General features: G+C 40.6%; 3 protein-coding genes across 4 annotated transcripts; 2 read left to right on the forward strand and 1 right to left on the reverse strand.

The window, feature by feature from the left end:
- The first annotated feature begins 1349 nt into the window (after positions 1 to 1349).
- LOC145446453 (uncharacterized) lies at positions 1350 to 8718 on the forward strand. 2 transcript variants are annotated; one of them, XM_080324748.1, is made up of 9 exons: positions 1356 to 1536; positions 1597 to 1731; positions 3134 to 3337; positions 4596 to 4775; positions 4887 to 5000; positions 5926 to 6048; positions 6117 to 6230; positions 6974 to 7108; positions 8475 to 8718. In XM_080324748.1, exons 1-9 carry the CDS (start codon positions 1437 to 1439, stop codon positions 8642 to 8644), a joined length of 1275 nt encoding a protein of 424 aa, XP_080180874.1. In that variant the 5' UTR covers positions 1356 to 1436; the 3' UTR covers positions 8645 to 8718. The 2 variants fall into 2 exon arrangements, with proteins under 2 accessions (XP_080180875.1, XP_080180874.1); XM_080324749.1 differs by lacking the exon at positions 4887 to 5000 and having other exon boundaries at positions 1350 to 1536.
- A 304-nt stretch (positions 8719 to 9022) lies between these two features.
- LOC145446452 (general transcription factor IIF subunit 1-like) lies at positions 9023 to 11319 on the reverse strand. The gene has a single exon (XM_080324747.1). It carries the CDS (start codon positions 11236 to 11238, stop codon positions 9724 to 9726), a length of 1515 nt encoding a protein of 504 aa, XP_080180873.1. The 5' UTR covers positions 11239 to 11319; the 3' UTR covers positions 9023 to 9723.
- Positions 11320 to 11603: 284 nt separating this feature from the next.
- Positions 11604 to 17768, forward strand: LOC145446879 (uncharacterized). The gene is made up of 9 exons (XM_080325251.1): positions 11604 to 11942; positions 12115 to 12200; positions 12273 to 12408; positions 12599 to 12697; positions 13575 to 13730; positions 13795 to 13888; positions 15079 to 15738; positions 16269 to 16414; positions 17202 to 17768. Exons 1-9 carry the CDS (start codon positions 11735 to 11737, stop codon positions 17387 to 17389), a joined length of 1773 nt encoding a protein of 590 aa, XP_080181377.1. The 5' UTR covers positions 11604 to 11734; the 3' UTR covers positions 17390 to 17768.
- The last annotated feature ends 1800 nt before the right edge of the window (positions 17769 to 19568 follow it).

Raw genomic sequence — 19568 nt, forward strand, 5'->3', positions numbered from 1 at the left:
TTCTAAAGATGCTATTGTCGTTCTAGGCCAGAAGTACTGGTTAATTGTAGCATAATTTAGCAGATTCTGTATCACGGCTACGATTTGTTTGAGTAAGGAAAACTCAGTAGATGCATTTTGTGTTCTCTATCGAAAAATGGACAAGATCGCGCTGTGAATGAGCCAACGCTTAACTTCATTCAACTCATATGCTGGAGTGAAATATATGACAGACGAATCTCACTTCGAATGAAGGTGTCCTGCATTTCTCTCTGTCATTTTGATTCGAAAGAACGTACTTGTACAAAATCACCGAAGTAGTGGCATACCTTTCGCGATTGATGCGAATATGCGATGCCATGATAACTTGCCAAACTGAGATATAGAATTCGACGATAATAGACCAGCATGACATTATTATGATTAATATTGATGCTATGGAAAATGACACACGTGATGCTAATCTTTTTATCGGTCTGGTGCGCCAGGTCCAGGATTCATTCACGTAGCATAACAGCTCAGTAGATTTCATTGCTGTGGCAGGCGGTTGCCCGACATATGAGCATGCGACACAATGGAAAACGACAGTTCAGCATGGAACACATCAGCATGCGTCACTTCAGCATGTGACTGTATAACCCAAAAACTTACCCTAACCCGAAACATAGCCTAACCTAACCTAACCTAGCCTAACCTAACCTAAACCCTAACCCTAACCCAACCATAAACCTAACCTAACCTACCCCTAACCCGTAATTTAACCCACATGCTCATGTGTCGCATGCCAAATTGTCGCATGCCGAAGCGTCGCATGCTGTAATGTCGCATGCTCATATGTCCACGGACCGTGGCAGGCAACACAATTGCATTATGATACTAATCGTCATTGCCAAATCCGTAGAAAAGTACGGTACGGCATGATAAATGTTTATCCATGTACCAATTCCGTGTCTATAATCTAGAATTTTACTTTTCCTATATTGGTACAGAAATATTTTCCACACGAAATGAATTTGCTGATTCAATATACCGCACGTAACATTTTGACCTGTATTCCTTTGAATGAATGCTTTTCTCCGCTTGGATTGGTGTCTTACCTCACGTTCGCGCCGACATGTGGAATGTCAATGCTCAATATTTATGTATTATGTCTTGCTTAATTTTCTCCCGAGGCCATATCTTCATTGAGTAATCACAAATCGGATTCCCCGCTCACAAACCTGATATGACACGTATTGTACTTATTGTGTTACACGTGAGCAATGAATTCATAATCACCCCTTCGTGAAATGAAATGTCGAAACTGTACATTGTACAGTCTTGATAAACACCAGTGATACTGGTAATGCTATGTGAAAACAATATCCAGCCTCGAGCTTGCAAACAATCCCGGACATTATAAATAGTGATTGAAAGCAAGTTTGCTGGTACAATGTGAACAGGTTGGAGGTATCACGATGTGTTTCAGTCACAATAGGCTTGTCATTACGCTTTTGCTTCTGGTAGCATCGGTGTCCTATTGCTACGGTTGTAATTCATTTCTTTTTGCATCGTTGGGTAAGGACTACACTGTTTCGCGGACTCGTAAGTGAAAGGACTAATGCATTGATATTAAAGCACCTAGAACTTGCAACCTCAGATGCAACCGACGACCGACTCTTCTGGATTACGATTGTCCATTCGGATGCTACTGCCACGACACATGCGGCGGAAGATTGCCCTGCTGCGGCGACAAGAACCGATATTGCGGATGTAAGCCTGTTTGTTACTCCAATTCTAGTGAGACGTCGTAAATCTATCTGATATATTATCATCGATGTATTACATCAAAGCAATATATGGTGACGTAGTTGCGTTGCCGTAATGATTGTAATTGTGTTTTTAAAACCAGGTAGGTTTTGGGAAGTGGTGCATTTACGAAGGGTCTATTATGAACACAGCGCTTTAACAAAGTTACCTCTATCCAAGGGCCCGCCCATGCTTACCATACGAGACTTGGGCGTATGGCATGAGCACTGAGCAGTCGATAATTTGACGTAAGGTAATACTCGTGATTGGGTTGGGTGAGGCGATAGTAATTGAGGGGTAAGTCTAATTCCTTTGCCGCAGCCAATTGTGAATTAAATATTATTATACATATTATTATTATATTCTTTATTCACAATTGACCAGTTTCTTACTGTGAATAAAGAATATAATAATAATATTTATAATAATATAATAATAATATTTACTCCAATCTCGCCATTTTCCTTTGGGTGCAGGTTGCTCCCCGGATTATGTCTGTATTGAAATACAGACATAATCCGGGGAGCAACCTGCACCCAAAGGAAAATGGCGAGATTGGAGTAAATTTTTAAAATTTCAGTAATGCAGTCAAATTGTTATTCCTATGCAATACATGGAGGAGTCAATTACAGAATTGCAGTAGATGAAGAATTGGCAAGGGTTACAGAGCAGAGGTAGAGATGATTGAAAATGAAGAATCGAAATTACAGAACTGATGCTGTGATTCACTAGTATAAATTTAGTCCAGTGGAGCATTCAAGGCCTTCCGAAGAATATGCACAGTGCCCAATAACGTGATCTTTTGGATCATGTCGAATCGAACCCAGAATGTTTATTTACCTTCAACTAATAAAAATAGCACGTTAGATAAGCGAGTACATCGTGATAACACGACGATTTACGAACAACATTTTGTTTTTGAAATTTGGGTCGCGTCAAAAAAGAGTAGACACCAGAGGATGCAAATGCCTGGTTTTGTTTGTCTTTCAACATTTTTTTATTAGTTGATTATATAAGTGTCGGCTTTAACTATGCGTGTTTTCATATCTTTCTTTGGTGGCTGCCGGTTAAAAACTACACTATGATCAATAAAGTATAAGCGTTACAAGCTTATAAATAACTCATTTTTATCGCCTCATTTCAACCATGACAATTGTGCTTGGTAATAGGTTCCAACAGCTTTATCTCTGTAATTTTAATTTATGTGTTATTGATAGTTTACTGCCGTCGTGTAAGCGACAACATTATTATGACTGCAAGTTAATGTCATCTTCATACCGAGCAGCAGGCAATCCGACTTCTGTGAGAAATTTGATTTTATATTCATCGCCGTAATATAATCCGCTTATTCTATGCATTTTCAAAGCATCATTCGTCTCCGGAGGACAGCAGTCTTGCATCATTCCAAAGAGAGTTCGAAGTGCCAAAATCGTTGGCGAGGAAAAAACGTTTTATACAATTGGAGAGAGTATCACTTACGAATGCAACTTCCACTACGTAATGGACGGAAGTAGCACAAGAACATGTATTTTCAGAAACGTCTGGTCACCGGGCCCACCTTCCTGTTCATGTAAGTTTTATGGGCGAACATCGTTGTAGGTAGAGCATGAACATATTGATTGGCGAAATCCATTATGAATGTATATCGTACTTGGAGAGTATACGAACACGATAAATTAGTCAAAGCGCCGTAAGATATCTGCAATATCACCATGACCCAGGGGTTGTAACCAAGTCACAAGGCTCCGAGTCACAAGTCAATCTCACTTTTATAGTTTTAACTCGAGTCAAGTCGAGTCATTTTCAATTCACCACCGAGTCAAGTCCGAGTCCAAGTCAACCAGCAGAGGGTCGACTTCGCGTCATGGTAATATGACTCGAGTTCGAGTCCAAGTCATTGTGTTGACTGCTCAGTTTCCAGTTGAAGTCTTGTTAAACCCACCTTTTATAACTTTGTTTGGTTATATCGAATGGTTCGCATTGATAATATACTAATTTCCTTGGTTTTAGCAGTTTGTGGTTGCATTTTCAAGTACCAGTACCATTAGATGAAATCCCAATAGTGTGGTGACTTTACTATTCTTCGAAACTACAAAAAATATCGGTCTTGGCCGTCTGAGCCTCGATTCCAATGACTTGCGCATGACTCGAGTCCAAGTCGAGTCAATACACAGATTGACTCGAGTCGAGTCGAGTCATGACTCAAGTCATTACAGCCCTGCATGACCCCTGGTAGTTCTGAATTTAGCTGCGCAGCGTTTCGCGTACACGTGACATAGTAAGAATGATTTTAAAGTTTTTATTGTATGAATTTTCGATCTGACAGATATTATCCACGAAAACTAGGAAATGTAAATGTCGTTCGGAACGTTTCAGTCAGACGAAATTTCCCAGGGCATCCGTTCCAAATTGTCCTCGGGTACCGTACAGCCAATGGCATATTTCAGTATACACTGTAAGCGAAAGTCGTGTATGTCGCCGATTTTCACCCTAGCGCATAATGCAAGTCAGGTAAACGGCGCTTTTAGGTATCGAATTGTGCTTTCACACCCTTCCAATGGATGAAAATGCATCAAATACACCAATTCCCATGGAGATATATCCCAGGGTTGTTGTGGGATCTGTTTCCATATGTGCCACACCAACAGGTGGTGTATTTGACTCATTTTCACCCATTAAAATGCCGTGAAAGCACAACTGAGTGCCCGAAAGTGCCTTTAGCCTGATTCACACCCCACGTTACGGGGGAAATCTGAAAAATACTAATGCACCTATTTTCCACCTATCGATTAAAAGTGCATACCCATTAACATTTATGTACTCTTTAGATGAGCTACATGTGTGTCGTCCACTGGATATTAAAGATGGGTTCGTCAGCGAGACGAAAAAACAGTTCTTGAATTATGAATCGGTGCGTGTTTGGTGCAAAGACGGATACGTTCTGCAAGGATCAAGTAGAAGTACCTGCGTAAGGTCAAGATGGAGTCCGTCTACGCCCAGATGCTTCAGTAAGTGAACCGACTCTGCGTGTAACAGTAACCATCCATCTTCAAATAATCTTTCTTACCGTATAACTGAAGTTCAGTTCCACTTTGAGCTTATTCTGTACACACATGCAGGAGACTGGTGCTCGACAATGTCTTGTTCTGCTGACGCAACGTGCACGAATCTACATTTCAGAGGAAGTTGTCGATGCAAAGATGGTTTCACTGGCAGTGGATATACATGTGCAAGTAATGGGCGTAATATTGATATTCAATTTTGCTTGGCAACGTCCAATGGTGCAACTCCGATTCTATACTGATTCCGCAAAATTGAAATTCACGTCTCTGGCTTCGACTCACGCGACTCTGACTGGCCGGTATGTAGTCTGACATAATCGTGCTATGCGGTTGGTTGGATCGATCAATTTCAACAGTGCTCAGTATCCAGTTTCGCAAACAGTGTTTATAATAGAGTCGGTTTTGTTTGATTTTACATCCAAGATACAACAATCTGAGACTTCCATGGCTGAAATTCGCAAGTATAGTCAATTAGTCATGGCCTTTAATGCAAATATGTAAAATCAATAACATTGCGTCTTGTGTATCGCATTGTAGGCTACACTGTGTGTCTCGATTGGATAAATATCGTAATACCGCCGATTCAATTGCCACTCGCAGTGCACGCACCCTGATTGTTCGTTACGTGGTTATACTGAAAATTACAGAACATCAGCAAATCTCGATGAAAGCCTGATTAAAGCACAGGTTCTATCTCTCGGATTTATCCAATACCAATTACTGCCCTACCAGAAATGCTCATTTATATTGATGATAAATAATACAGAGGTGCTCAGAAGTAACAAAGTAGGCTACTTCTACTTTTTCGGAGTACCCAAGTTGAGTTTGTTTACTCTTGCTACTTACTCAAGAGGTTATGACTTAACAGATTTCAATTTTGTGGGCAAAACCTAGAATACTTACTTGGTAATCGCCACTTCAATTGAGTTGCAATTTACGACGTTACTGCTACTTTTGAGTACCAAAAACTTCGCCGGATAAATAATGCTGCACACCTAAACCACTTACAAGAGTCTCATATTTTAATGGGGACGCGACTGCAAAATATCGCGATGACTTGGTTTTGGACTCACACTAACCCAACTTTAATCGACAGGAATACCCTGTTATAACCACAGATGCACCGAAAACGAAATGTGCGTAGATTCTGGCGATGGTTCGGGACGTTATACGTGCGAATGTAAAGACGGGTTTATTACATTTGAAGACAAATGTATCGGTGAGCATTCGCGTTTACTAATATGCCACCGACCCCATTAAGATATGTTTCTACTACAACATTTGTAGCCGACCCATGTTTATCGAACGACTGCCACGAAAATGCGACCTGCGTAGTCAACTCGGACACCTACGAGTGTAGTTGCACTGACGGATATATCGGGAACGGCACAACTTGCAACGGTATGCCTACTAAACAGTTACTTCACCAGAGGTGGTTATAAGTAGCCCATGGCCACAAAAATGTAAGCCTAGTCATATAACCACTTGAGCAAGTAGGCCAAACTTACTTGAATAGCCTACTACGAAAAGGTAGGATTTCTATCCTTTTCTTTTATTAATGCCGTGCGACATTTCCAAGACAAGAGGGCGGAAGCAGAATGGGTGCCTAATTATAGGGTTACCATATGTCTTCCTTTTACAGGAAATCCAAAATGTTCTCCGAGTACGCCACAATGTCCTCCTTTTTGGTAATTCGTCCTCCTCTACAAGAAGATTTCCCTTAAAATTTTTTCAAATAAGCAGTTTTTTGGTCCGGTGATCTTCCTTTTGCGATCTGAAAAAAAGTGTCCTTTCTTCCCGATCCCAAAATATGGTAACCCGACTGATTAGCTAGTATAGTCCTATAATGTTAATTAGGACTAGCCATGTTGAGTTCTCACGACGTGTGTGGTTAGAAAACGGATCTCTGGCTCTCAATTGCTGCAATCTTCTATGGCTCTATGCATTTCTGCGATCGGTGACACAATAACCCTGATTCACAATGATTTTTATACTCATAAAGTCTCGTCGAATGAACGAACTACTTTGACTAGTAGAAGATGGAATTCAAAAACATCCTAAAAAGAGTCAACCTGAAGTCGTGCTTTGTCAGTGACTAGCACATGCGTCCATATTGACCCGCATTAACATATTAATCCGTGAAGAGCGGCTTTGCAACTCCACCGCAATTTACGGCGAAGAAATCGAGCAGCCTTGCGCCGCGTGTGAAGATATTTGCTGCGACGACGAACGAATTCGCGACTGCAGAATTTGCATCCACACGCAATGCAACGGAGGAGGTAATTACGGGGTTTTAACATCATGGATTTGATTGCAAATCCAATTTTTGAGGTACATCGACGCCTTTTGCCCAGCAACCAGACTTGGACAACTAGAAAATTTTCAGCTTTTCCAAATTAGATTAGAATTAGAGCTACATAGTTTTTTTTAAATTAAATTAGAATTAGAGCTACACAGCTTTTTCCAAATTAGATTAGAATTAGAGCTACTAAGCATTTTCCAAACTAGATTAGAATTAGAATTACTGAATTCGCAAAAACTTGGAAATTGAATGAAATTGTGAATGAGAAATATATACAGCAAAATCAAGTTCAGTTCATATCAAATCACACTGCGTTCCCATAAGCATGAGAATGGTCAACGTCTGTACACCAAGCTTGGCTCGTTTTCCACTATACCAGGGGTCACAAACAAGCGAGCCACATGCGGCCGGCGATCCGATTTACGACCTTGGAAGAACGCGAAGTAAAGAATTTTGAAATACTAAAATTGATTTCAGTTTCAAAGTATTGTAGTTGTTTCAAAATTAGCTATTCGCCTACGCCAAACAACACTTTTCCTCACCAGCTGAAACGGCGTTGGCGACGACAACAGCATTCCATCGATGTAGAGTCAGTTGATATGAAAGAGCATTTGAGTATATTGCCTTGACGTGCAATGACCCATACACTGCATAGACCGAGACGCTTAGAAAATGCCTAGGGCTTGCACACAAGATCAATTTTTAGGATGAGATTATTAGATTAGATTAGAACTTAGAGTGTAGGAACGCTTGACAAATTAGATTAGAATTAGAGCATAGGAACATTTCACAAATTAGATTATAATTAGAATTAGAGCATAGATACATTTCACAAATAAGATTAGAATTAGATTACTGGCAATTTGCTTTAATTTAGTGAAATTAGACAACTAGAATTATCTAGTTGCCCAAGTCTGCCAGCAACCACATAGAGATAGTCAAAGAAATCTGCGTTGGTCTTCATGTAGAAATAAAGCCGTAAATTTCTTCTCAATCACAAGCGTCGATTTCCAATGTAAACGCAGAATTATATAATGAAAGTTCGAATAGCATGTATTTCGAAAAGTTGATATAGTGAAGGTGCCGCATACCCTTGGCGGCAAATCGAAGGCAGCTGCTTTAGATAATGCAGGGTACATGTTACCATTATCCCCAAAAAACTGATGGAACTGCAGACAGAAGCAAAACGTATCCCTATGCAAAATTTTAATTGTAAAAGAAAACATAACTACCTGATTACTACGAAAAAGTTCAACTACTTCATTGGCGTGACCACCTCTCCCCGTAATAGACCCTCTGCTATCACTACATGGAAAATACCACAACGTGCCTTCCTTTCACAGAGGTCTGCGGCGAGGATGCCTCTCGAATTCCTACAGTCTGCAGTGCAGTTCAATGCTTCGAGAACAAGGGAAGTGGTGGCTTTACAGTAGACACGCCCGACAATGTAGTGTGCTTCAACGACGAAGGGAAACCGAACGAAGACATGCATTGCTGCTGGATTGGCGAATGAAGCTGCATCTCAATCTTAGACCACCTTCTGGATGAAAAAACTAAAATTTTTCCAATAAATAAACACTGCATTTATCCGTTACTGACATTGGAAGGGCAAGAAGCCTAGATGAGGCAATGGATCAGAGGGTCTGTGGAAAAAGACTTATGAGCATGTGACACGATAATATGAGACACTTGCCAATGACCACGTGGTAAAGTTAGGGTTAGGGGTTGAGGGGTACCGGTTAATTCGGGATTAGGGTTTTGAGGTTATAAAGTCATATGCACAACTGTTGTTTTTCCATGTCACATGCCCAAATGTCGGGAAATTGGATAAGAGCATGCACTGTACTCAATTGAAATGGGTAGCAGAAAAAGTGGGGTGTAACTACCGTAGTCAGCGAAAGGTAGCGCTTTTAATGGATGCATAATAAGACTTCGCAGCCGTAGCAACTCAACTGTAACATCAATTCCAGAGGTAGATGGATGAGATAGCAGTGAGATATGAAAGCAGAGGTGGTCAGGGGTCAGTAAAAAAGTACTCATACTCTAACAAAGTAGGCCTACTTAAGTAGCTTTTCCACTTCAACTCGGATAGTTTGGGTATGGGTTTGCATCACTTATATGTGGGAAAACCGCCTGAATCAAACGATCACAGTAACTGCTGAAGACATATTTTCGCAAATTCCACCTATTTGTAGCGTCATTAGTTAGTATTTAACATTGGTCGCGAAGACGTGTCTAGCAATTTTGTAAGTAACCACCATCGATCAACTGCCAAAAGTTTGCATACCCTTATCATTCACTTGAGTACATTTAAGACGTTTCATATCCTAGTTCCACTTGAACTACTTTTGACATTTCAATTGCTACTTTTAATTGTAATTGAGTAGAAATGTATGGCTTTACTTACACGGTAAATGAGTAGAATTTTACAGTGTCACTCCAACATGAGTAGCAATGCTGCCGCCTTTGACCACCTCTGTATAAAACATATTGCAGCACCACCAAGGACACTAGCTCACATTTTGCTAACCAAGCGCTCATCCCGACTCGAATTGAAACCGTGTTAACTGCAACCGCACATTACCACCATCGCTAACACTGTTTCAAGAACAAATGCATCTTCCCATTGATTTTTTTCTGCTCGGGCTCCAGCCTTTTCAAAATAGAAGCCACGGTGTTCACGATTTCGTCTTTTTTCAACCCGGTCTTTTTTGTCTTGAATTTCTTCAGCAAGTCCTTCGGCGTGATTGGCTTATGCTGCAAGTACCGTCTGATAGTCTCCTCGTTGAGCAGATTTTGATTTTGAGACTGTTCTTTCGAGGACGAGCCGGCGCCTGGCGAAGTCTTGATTCGTTTGGCGGAAGATATTTCCGAATCAGCACCGGCACGCCTTTTACCTAGCAAGCCGACTACTTTAGGCGATGATCTGCCCGCGGTTTCGAATTTTTTAACATCTTTGATTTCAGTTACAGGCGTGGATGACCGACTGCTAGATTTACTGTCGGTACCTTTTTTGGGTTTGGACAAGGATTTATTTTCTGTCATCAAAAATGCGGGAGATTCTTTCTCCATATCGCTGTCAATATCGGAATCGCCGGAGCTGGACGTTTCATCGGCGCTTCCAGTTTTCTCGTTCTTTTTGACGTCATCAGGATTTTCTTCATTTTCATCACTGCTGCTTGAAGATTCTTGCTCATCAAGCCCTTTCGGTGCTATCCTGGTGTCGTTACCTGTTTCCTCTTCACTGCTGACGTCGCTGTTGTAATCTTGTTCCATTCCTTCTCCATCGCCATCATCTGATTCCTCTATACCTTCTTCAGGAGCGTCGTGTTTTATGTCTTTTTGCTTTTTTGTTTTATTCTTTGTCGCCTCATCGTCGCTGCTGTCGTCGCTATCACTCATTAGTAATTTATCGTCTGTTTCGTCGTGAATCTGCAATTCTGTGTTTTTTTGCTTTGTAGATTTTGTGGTTTTCTTTTTTTTCTTATCCTCCTCCTCGTCTTCCTCTTCCTCGTCAATTTTAAGACGTTTCCTCGCCATGAAATTGAGATGGTTCACGATTTTGTCACGCTTATCCCACTCTGCCTCTGCTTCTTCGTCAGTTAGTGTTCTGTGTTTGATTTTTCTAGTGAAGTTGTACCAAGAGTCGACCGGATAAGCTTCGAATGCTCGGTCTGGAGTTTGCATAAATACAAAATACCCTGAGCCTTCACCGATACCGCCCTCTTTACGCCCGATGAATTCTTTAGTAACCGCGACTGTTGCATCTTTTCCTTTATTCTTGGCCGAATACGGAGCTTTCGCTTGCGTGTTTACAGCTAAATTCCAAGGCTGACCGTCAAGGTTGAATTTTGATTTCCTCATGCCGTATTTTAGCTTGCGAGCCGCTTCTTTTTGTTTTCTTCCGTACTCGCTGCCTGCGCCGAATTCGGGATACTCTTCTTCTTCCTGGTAGATCTTCTTCGCGCTCATGTCTCTAGTCATGACTGCGCTGTTCCACTTCTGTACGTCCATCATGTCACCTCCGCCGAAGCGCATGACGCTATACTTCTTGTTGCTGTTTTTAGGTACCCGCACGACAAACTCATTTGCCCCAGGTTGAGCCATTTTTAGTGATTGTCTTCACAAATCACAATAATAACCAAATATATTCCCGTTACCAGAGCCGCGGCCTGAATAAGTTGCATCCGCCTGTAGTGAGTAAAGACTGAAGTGAAGAGTGAAGATTCGGTCGTTTGATTGACATGAGGCGTCACGGCGATATCTAGTGGTCGAAAACGTTTGTACGCAGCTACGTGAGTGTTCGAGAAAGGCATGACGGTAATATGATGGAATTGAACATGAAATATGCAGAAGCGTTATTGATTTTATAAATTTAAACTTTTCACTGAACCCCCTTCCTATTTTATGTCTACCTGTAGCAATCTTTCTCTCGGTTTGGGGAATTCCCCAAAAATTTGCGCGAGAAATTGAGTAAACATAGCTCCAAACTGATGCAAAATGAGAAACCGTAGCCGAGCGCTACGATTAATCATTCACTATCACTGATATTGCTCGCCGTTGAAAAAGGGGAACCGGGCTGGATAGTGTGTAAGTGACCGCGATGGGAGACACGGTCGTAAATCTGACGCACGAACCCTGCTCGCATAGGATTGCAGTGACCGTCAACAAAGAATATAATATTTCGCGAGATCAGTTAACCAAATATTTTGGTAAATCCAACAACGGCGGAGATGACATGAAATCCGTAATATATCCGTACGAGTATCGAGGTCGAAACGTAGCCGTCGTCGAGTTCGAAGAAAGGAAATGTAAGTTTGCAATGGCATTCCTAATCTATTGGGTTCTTCTGATACAGTGATACTTGATACATGACATTATATCGCATATGGTGTCTTGAATTGATAAAAAAATTTAATGAGTGACTGGTTGATTGACTAAAATTTTTGATTCCTGTATTGTTTTTCATTTTCCAACTTTGAGGGGTCGAGTCACTGATAGAAAGACAGGCTCAGATCAAGATCAAAGGCAACGTAATTGTTTCTTTGGAAATAACTAAATTTGAAGAAGTATGTATGCTGTTGTCTATGAATGTATGAATATATCACCCATATCTATCTATCTCTCTTATACCTTTTCAGATTTTGGGGCATGGGTCAATGGAAATAAGTCCTGTGATTTATAAAAACTTGAAATCATGTTTCACGAATGATAAGTGGGATGATATTTTAGAAGAATATGATATTACCATTGATGAAGAAAAGTACTGCATGACAGGTAAGAACATTGTCTAATCTGAGTCAAGATATCAAATGAAGAATAGGCACGGCCATACTATATATGCATGCTTTTTCTTGTGATGAATGATATGAAATTTATTTCATTGTATTTCTTTAAAAACGATTCAGACTATTATTGATGATACATCCTGCTCATAACATAGATCGTTATGCTATATGTGAAACAGGTGATTATTACAAAATATCGGCAGCAAAAAAAATGTTGGATGACTTGGCCGCAAAACAATTCTGTGAAGAGCAAAACAATCCTCAGCACAATGAAACAGGTAAGCAACCAATTAAGACATTACAATCAAAGTTAGAAATTGACAAGAATTTCTAGCTTACCTTTTCCAGCACTAGACTACTTTCCAGTATAGAATCAGTTTCTGTGGCACGTGCGCATGTCATTGACTATTGCCGACGGTCAAATTATGTGTGTTGACAGGCTAACAAAAATGGTGTCTGACCCACTGCAAATGCTATAAATTGATTTCGGCTAAACTCGGCAATCCTTACAAATGCTGATATTGTCACAAGCCTAATGGTTATACGGGTTTGTGGTTATGATGGTACGGTACTGGGTTTACTTGTATCTGATGGAAGAGCACCAATTAACCCCTCCAAACCTTGTGTGGTTGATCTCTGGCAACAAATTTTACATAGAGAAATACTAGCTGTCATGTAACAGCTCCGCCTTGAGCCAAATAATTGCAGAAAAGTTACCTTGATATAAAGCTGGATCTTTCCATGCAACATTGTATCGAAACAAAATGCATTGACTCTCCTGTCAGTACCAAATCATTTGTTGTGTGGTGTTGGTTTTCAATTGTCGTTTAGCATCGACTTCACCACCCATAAACTCTTTTGCCTGCGATATGAGTATGCCAATTCACGTCAGTAATAATCTTCTTCAGCATGTACGCATAACTGATTTACAATATCCTTGCTCTTTTTGCATTACTTTTGCTTTAACACCTGATGTAGGAGCAGAGCTCCGAAAGCTCGTGTAACTAATAAAGTTATATTCATGCAAGTGGATGTTATTTAGGGTGTGGAAGCTATCAAGGTCCTACGTATATACATACCGTAAGTGAGTAAAATGCCCGTAGTGCTACCTCGGTTTCCCATTCCCTTGTCTGGCAGCAGCTTTGACATTTTAAGATGAAGCAGGCAGTTCAACCAATATCACTGACATCCTACTTTCGACGCAAAACCACTCCAAAGATGAATGTCCACCATCAGAATCTGAATTGACACAGCCTCAAGTAAACTTCAACTCCTTAGCCGTTGATAATAGCGGTAATCAGCATCAGCAAGGTTTGGTGCTAGAAATTTGTGGAAATTCTTGTAACTTATATATTTTAAGTTTTATTCATATCAGAACTTCAAACTGAAGCAGATGACAAAATCTCTGTCGATCGCCATACATGGGGCTGCATCAAACTTACAGACGGGGAAAGCTTAAAAGCCTTGATGTAATTTATTCTCTATTTCATATCTTTATCGAAGTTTAAAGAGTTTAGGGGCACGTTCCACTAGCAGTGGTTCTCGAACATTTTTAGACACGCCCCCATTCTGATAGTGAACAATTTCGCGCCCCCTCATTGCCATATCACAAAATGCAACGAGAATGCTAGCAATCCCAACAAATAGTTTGATGGCATGTAAGGTTATGACTGTTGATGAGAGAATTAACAAATATGAAATTCAAACTATACACAGAGCAACAAAGTTTGAATGGAGGTAAATCGCGCCCAGCACGAAAAATTTTTCCAGTTGAACGCAGCTTCGCTCTCCCCATCAGATGCCTTCATGCCCCCCAGTTTGAGAACCACTACTCTAGTTGTAGCAGATGCTCCTGGTTAAATTGGTCATAGTGTGAGTTGTTGTATTTGACAAGTGGTGTGATGACACTCTACTTGTCTAGAGGTAGCCTTGGTGGCATTATGCTAATACTGCGTTTCCAAAACTTTTTTCACGCAATGCCCTCCTGGACCGCAAACCAGATATCAAACCTACTCCAGACAAAAAGTTGTTTGGTTTGACTTTTCGTGTTTAACCAAGTTGTTGGCAGCCTGGCATACGTTCTGTGCCGTATGTCAGAGTCACGTTTTTTTACTATTTCTAGTACAAGGCTATTTCTGTTTCAAATCTTCATACTTCGTTTTGCTTCGATATGCGCCTAAAATTTTATCGGCCTTGTACATGTGTTTGAATGCGTGCTGATAGCTTACACTCGATAAGTGCCACTAATTAACAAGTCTGTTTGTTCTTTTGTTGATTGTTTGATTAGTTATAACACTCAATGTTTCATAACAATGAACATCTGCAAAGAGCGTTGGTGACAACTTTTGATTAAGTGTGCCTTGTGCAACCGCAAATGATGTGACCACAAAATTTTAAATCTGATTTTGGCGTACAGAGAGCGCTATTAATTTACGGATTTCTCAAACAGTTCCACAAAATGCCCACATTTACTCTCATTGCCCCCAATCGCTGAATTTGTAGCTAGTACCCCCTTCAACAACTCTCTCAGCGTGGTGCTGGCATCCACTTCGGGAACCGCTGTGCTAATATAATTGTCCGATTGGATTGTGATTCATTGTGACATGGTTCCATTTGCAATATCAAAAGCCTACACCCACTCACATAATATCTATTTCAGGGAAGACTACGGCATAGAATGGGTGGGCGAGAAGGATTACAAGACGACATTACGCTTTATGAATTCTGATAAAATCGTGGAAGCCCATGCGAAAATGAAAGACTTTTTCGAGACTGCGAAGACCGGCCACACCAGAAAAACTTGTTCGATTGCCAATACAGATGAAAATATGATCAACCATGCCATTGAGACAGTGCGAAAGAGATACGGCAATGTTTATATGAATGAAATGTCACGGGAGGCTGATGGAACGATCGAATTTGTCTTCATATCATCCATCAAGGATGACTGTGAGGACGCTGTTGGTATATTTTGGCAAACTCTATTGGCAGCCCCATCTGAAGGGAACTGTGGAAGTGAAATCAAGAATCGTAGCAAGCCAGAAAACTCGCACGAACTTGCTTGCTATCCCTTCCATAATGAGAATTTACAGCTCAGGGTACTGCAAGGCAATATAGTAGACCAGAAAGTAAAGGCAATTGTAAATGCGGCTAATGCAGATCTACATGACGGTGGTGGTGTGACTGGTGCTATTTTTGACGCTGGAGGTCGCCAATTTCGACGACGATGTCAAGACTTGATGAAGGAGAGAAACTACCGGCCTCTTGATCCCGGGGAAGTTGTAATGACGGAGGCATGCGGCAAGCTCAATTGTGAGAGGTATGTTTTATCAATAATCGCAACAGGCAGATGGGGATGTCAAGAAATTATCGCCATCTTTATGCATATGCAAATTGTGCCTTTTCCCCTTCTCTGATAGTTGACTTTGTGACGTCATAACTTGTCATTATGCCACAATGGAACAGCTATTCCACGTAGTTTGTGCTTATCTGTATCTGATTTTTCTATTTCTCAAGAGCTCATTTCAAAATCGTTTTTGGTCCACTACAAAGACGAGGAAGAAAAGTCCCATTTCATTATTTACTATGAGATGTTGAGTGCATCGTGAACTACGAATTTTCTAGCCTAATCCCAATGCTGTTATGTTTGTATCTTCCGTTGTACTTGCTAAGAAGTGGTATTTGTGAGTTATGTCATGTTTCACATCCCACAGAGAAAATTTATTGCTCGTTGTATGAGGGATCAGATTCGCTGCTGACTCGTGGTAGCCAAGGTCCTACTTGGTATTATATACTAGAGTTGAAAAGGAACTGTCATTTTCAACATTCTGATGTTTCATTCATTTTCAGCGTCCTACATGCAGTTGCTCCCAAATATCACGAATGCGCGAATGAACATGATTGCCAGCAGAGAATGAACTTTTTATGCCTCCAAGTATTTATGGCAGCCGACCAACAGAAATTTCACACGATCAGTATGCCAGCCATGGGCACAGGTGATTGATAGATTTTTTAGAAAGGTGCGCTCTTTCTCTATTGTGCCCACATTTTTTCAATTTCGACTTTGTCACATATCTCTGTCCTTTATCTTCTTCTAGTGGTCATTGTTATCCATTAGCAATGCTCTTATTTCATCATGATAACCTGACCACCGATACCCCGTGCAGGTTGGTCGAAGTAGATACTTCAGTATTAGTAATCCTTTCAAGTATCTCTCAGACTCTCACTTACAAGTGAAGTAGCAATTCCAAGACCTGTCAAAATTACTTCAAGTGGAAATAGAAAATTGAAGGTCTAAGAAGCACTCGGTATGTAATCTCAAGAAGTACATTTGTTTGAGGTGTCGCACACTTCCAACACTTAGTCGGGGCTGGCTACTTTTAAAATTGCAAGATGTATCTTCGCGACTGGCACAATATGTCTAAATGGCACTGCAAGTAGGTGCAAACTTTGAATATATATTAATTTACTTTGCTACCAATTCTGTTTAATGCTGTTGTGATGATAATTTCACGTTCTCTTCGTTTTACTCTTCAGAATTCAAAGTGTAAATAGTCAGTAAATAGAGTTGGAAGTAGTCTACAAACATCCTCTTGATCGAGTGCTGAAAGTAGTCGCATTTACTAGAGTACTCGGCAAACATAGAATTGCTTCGTTACTGACCACCTCTGCTTATTTCCGCCGCCTTGGCCCCTTGTCCGCATGGAAGAAGAAGGTATCATTTATAAACTACATTTAGCACTTGAGATTTGATAATAAAAATATCGCTGTTTGCATTTTCAGGAATCTATGGCGTTCCCATTCATGTGTTCTGCAAAGCGATGATGGCAAGCGTCGGTGAGCTACGTGATGCAATAGCGAAAGGCAACGCCAAATATTTGAGAGAAATTCGTCTCGTGAACTTCAACAAATATCAAGCAGAAGACATAGCACAGTTCATGTCTAGTCTGTTCGTAGAGAGCGATTGCTGAACTCTAAATGGGGACTTGAAGTTATTCGTATGTTTCTGATTTTACTTCCACTGTTGTGGATTTCCCATAATGACTTGTGATAACTTGATGAATTTGTGAATCAATTGAAATCGGTTGATCTTCGGATTTTGCTTTTCACACCATGTATCCAGTAAAAAAATTTACAATGAGCATTTGAGTACACTAAACATTAATGTGGTAACACTATACGTAACTATACAGTTGGATAGACATGAGTGTTTTAATCGTGTTGCTCGAGACTTCAAGAGTGAGACAACTGCTGTCGCTATTGTGTTACACTGTTACTGTCAAAGTTCTCAACAGTGCATGTCATAGTCCTGCTTTTGTTCTATCAAATAAAATATCTTTTCATCCTTTCCGTGGTGTAGTAATTTTTTAGCCTGATTTCATGATTTATTTGATGGCTATGTGATTTCCAATATACCCATATCTTTGATAGCAATACATAACATGTTTGGGTAAACTACCACACGCATCAGTAATTCGGTACGGCACAAAGTCAATCCGTATGCCATGCTAAAACTTACAGCGTAGGAATTGATGGAACGGTCTCTTATTTACGTGTTGGCCAATGTGGTTGTCTGATTAATATAGGCTACTACTCTCAAGTCGTCAACCACGGGTCGTAATTGTACGGCGAGCATTCGAACATACTCGATTTCTTGTGACATTAGGTCAATTCTCAGTAACTGGGAACACGAAGTTTCCCTGCGTTGCGTCACTTGTAGGCTACGATATACGTACAGTCTACTTTTGGCTTTTGGTAGACCCAGCGCTACCCAGATACAAAGCGAAATTGAAATCTTGATCTACCTAACATATTTTCAATGCATTTATATATTGGCTAAAGTAATGTTACCATGTTTTGAGATCCGGAAAAGGGGACACTTTTGACTAAATATATAATATCGGGCGAGAAAAGAGGTGATTTTAGGGTATTTACGGGAAATATTGTTGCGTTGACTGAAAAAAGGTAATTTATACAACTCGACTCCCGAAACACACGATGAACGTCAAGATCCCACATTATTTTTGTCATGGCGTATTTTTGGTTCTGCCTGTGCGATCGCCTGGCTGTCAAAGCTATAACGGAGGACGGATTGCCAAAGAGGATGACATTTGGGCGTTCTCGGAGGACATTTTCGATTTACCGAAAAAGGAGGACAAATCTTCCTAAAGGAGGTCGTATGGTGGTAACTTTAGAGCAGGGGTGGGCAAACTACGGCCCGCGGGCCGCATGCGGCCCGCAACACCGTTCTGTGCGGCCCGCGAGAGTCGAAAGGAACTTTTTTAAAAATATTGATAAAATATATACTAAATATCGAATTAATGTAGGGACTTGATTAAAGTTTTTCTTAGTATATTTCACCATTATAATTTTACGACAATGGTTACCAAACTGGGGTGCACCCCCTCCTTGGGGGTGTGAAGGCATCTGAAGGGGGCGCGAAGCTGAGCTCGAATGAAAAAATTTTCGCGCTTCGCGCGATTGTAATCCAATTCATAATCATTGCTCTGTATTTAGTATGAATTTCATAGTTAAAAATCTCTCCTCCACAGTCGTAACCTTCCATGCCATCAAACTATCCGTTAGGTTTGCGTTTCACCATCATAAAGGGGGGGGGGGGAGGCTTAACAAGTTTGGGAGCCACTGTTCTAAGGTAAATACTTCCTATTATAACTTTTATGTTTAATTTCTTGCGCGACAGCTCGATCTCAAGGCCCACACAGTTTGATAGGTTTCAACTGCTAAACATCACAGAAATCCTAAACGAGATTGACATAATTCGGATCACGAGTGGGATTTCAGATTGGCCACTACAGTTTTAATTATCTCAGTGATGTGCTTATAAAAACGATTTGCGCGTGTCTTAGGTAGATTCGTTCTCGGTATGCGTAGAATTGAGGAATCTATATTTTATCTACACATAGTAGAAGTGTGTTTGAAGCTAACATGGTTATGATGCTGTCAGCATTGTGAGTCCTGGAACTGAGCCAAAAGTGGAATCAGTAAATCTATGAACAGATCGCTGCTCACAGACTTAAATTTCAATCCGGTTCTAACAGACTTTCATCTCTATAGTTTTGACAAATTGGTTATTGAGGTCGACTAGCCGATGAAATCTCGCCACTGTGTTTCTGACGCGAGTACGATATC

The sequence above is a fragment of the Botryllus schlosseri genome, chromosome 9 (assembly GCF_051294905.1).
Source record: "Botryllus schlosseri isolate E-star chromosome 9, Bs_hap1, whole genome shotgun sequence".
Taxonomy (NCBI): Eukaryota; Metazoa; Chordata; class Ascidiacea; order Stolidobranchia; family Styelidae; genus Botryllus; species Botryllus schlosseri.

Excerpts from the sequence above, each read along its gene's own strand:
- LOC145446453 (XM_080324748.1), top strand. The coding sequence starts at position 1,437 with ATGTGTTTCAGTCACAATAGGCTTGTCATTACGCTTTTGCTTCTGGTA. Across the intron at positions 1,537-1,596 it reads ATTTCTTTTTGCATCGTTGG|CACCTAGAACTTGCAACCTC; the intron begins GTAAGGACTACA and ends TTGATATTAAAG. Across the intron at positions 5,001-5,925 it reads CAGTGGATATACATGTGCAA|GAATACCCTGTTATAACCAC; the intron begins GTAATGGGCGTA and ends TTTAATCGACAG.
- LOC145446452 (XM_080324747.1), bottom strand. The coding sequence starts at position 11,238 with ATGGCTCAACCTGGGGCAAATGAGTTTGTCGTGCGGGTACCTAAAAAC.
- LOC145446879 (XM_080325251.1), top strand. The coding sequence starts at position 11,735 with ATGGGAGACACGGTCGTAAATCTGACGCACGAACCCTGCTCGCATAGG. Across the intron at positions 11,943-12,114 it reads CGAGTTCGAAGAAAGGAAAT|GGGTCGAGTCACTGATAGAA; the intron begins GTAAGTTTGCAA and ends TCCAACTTTGAG. Across the intron at positions 15,739-16,268 it reads GGCAAGCTCAATTGTGAGAG|CGTCCTACATGCAGTTGCTC; the intron begins GTATGTTTTATC and ends ATTCATTTTCAG.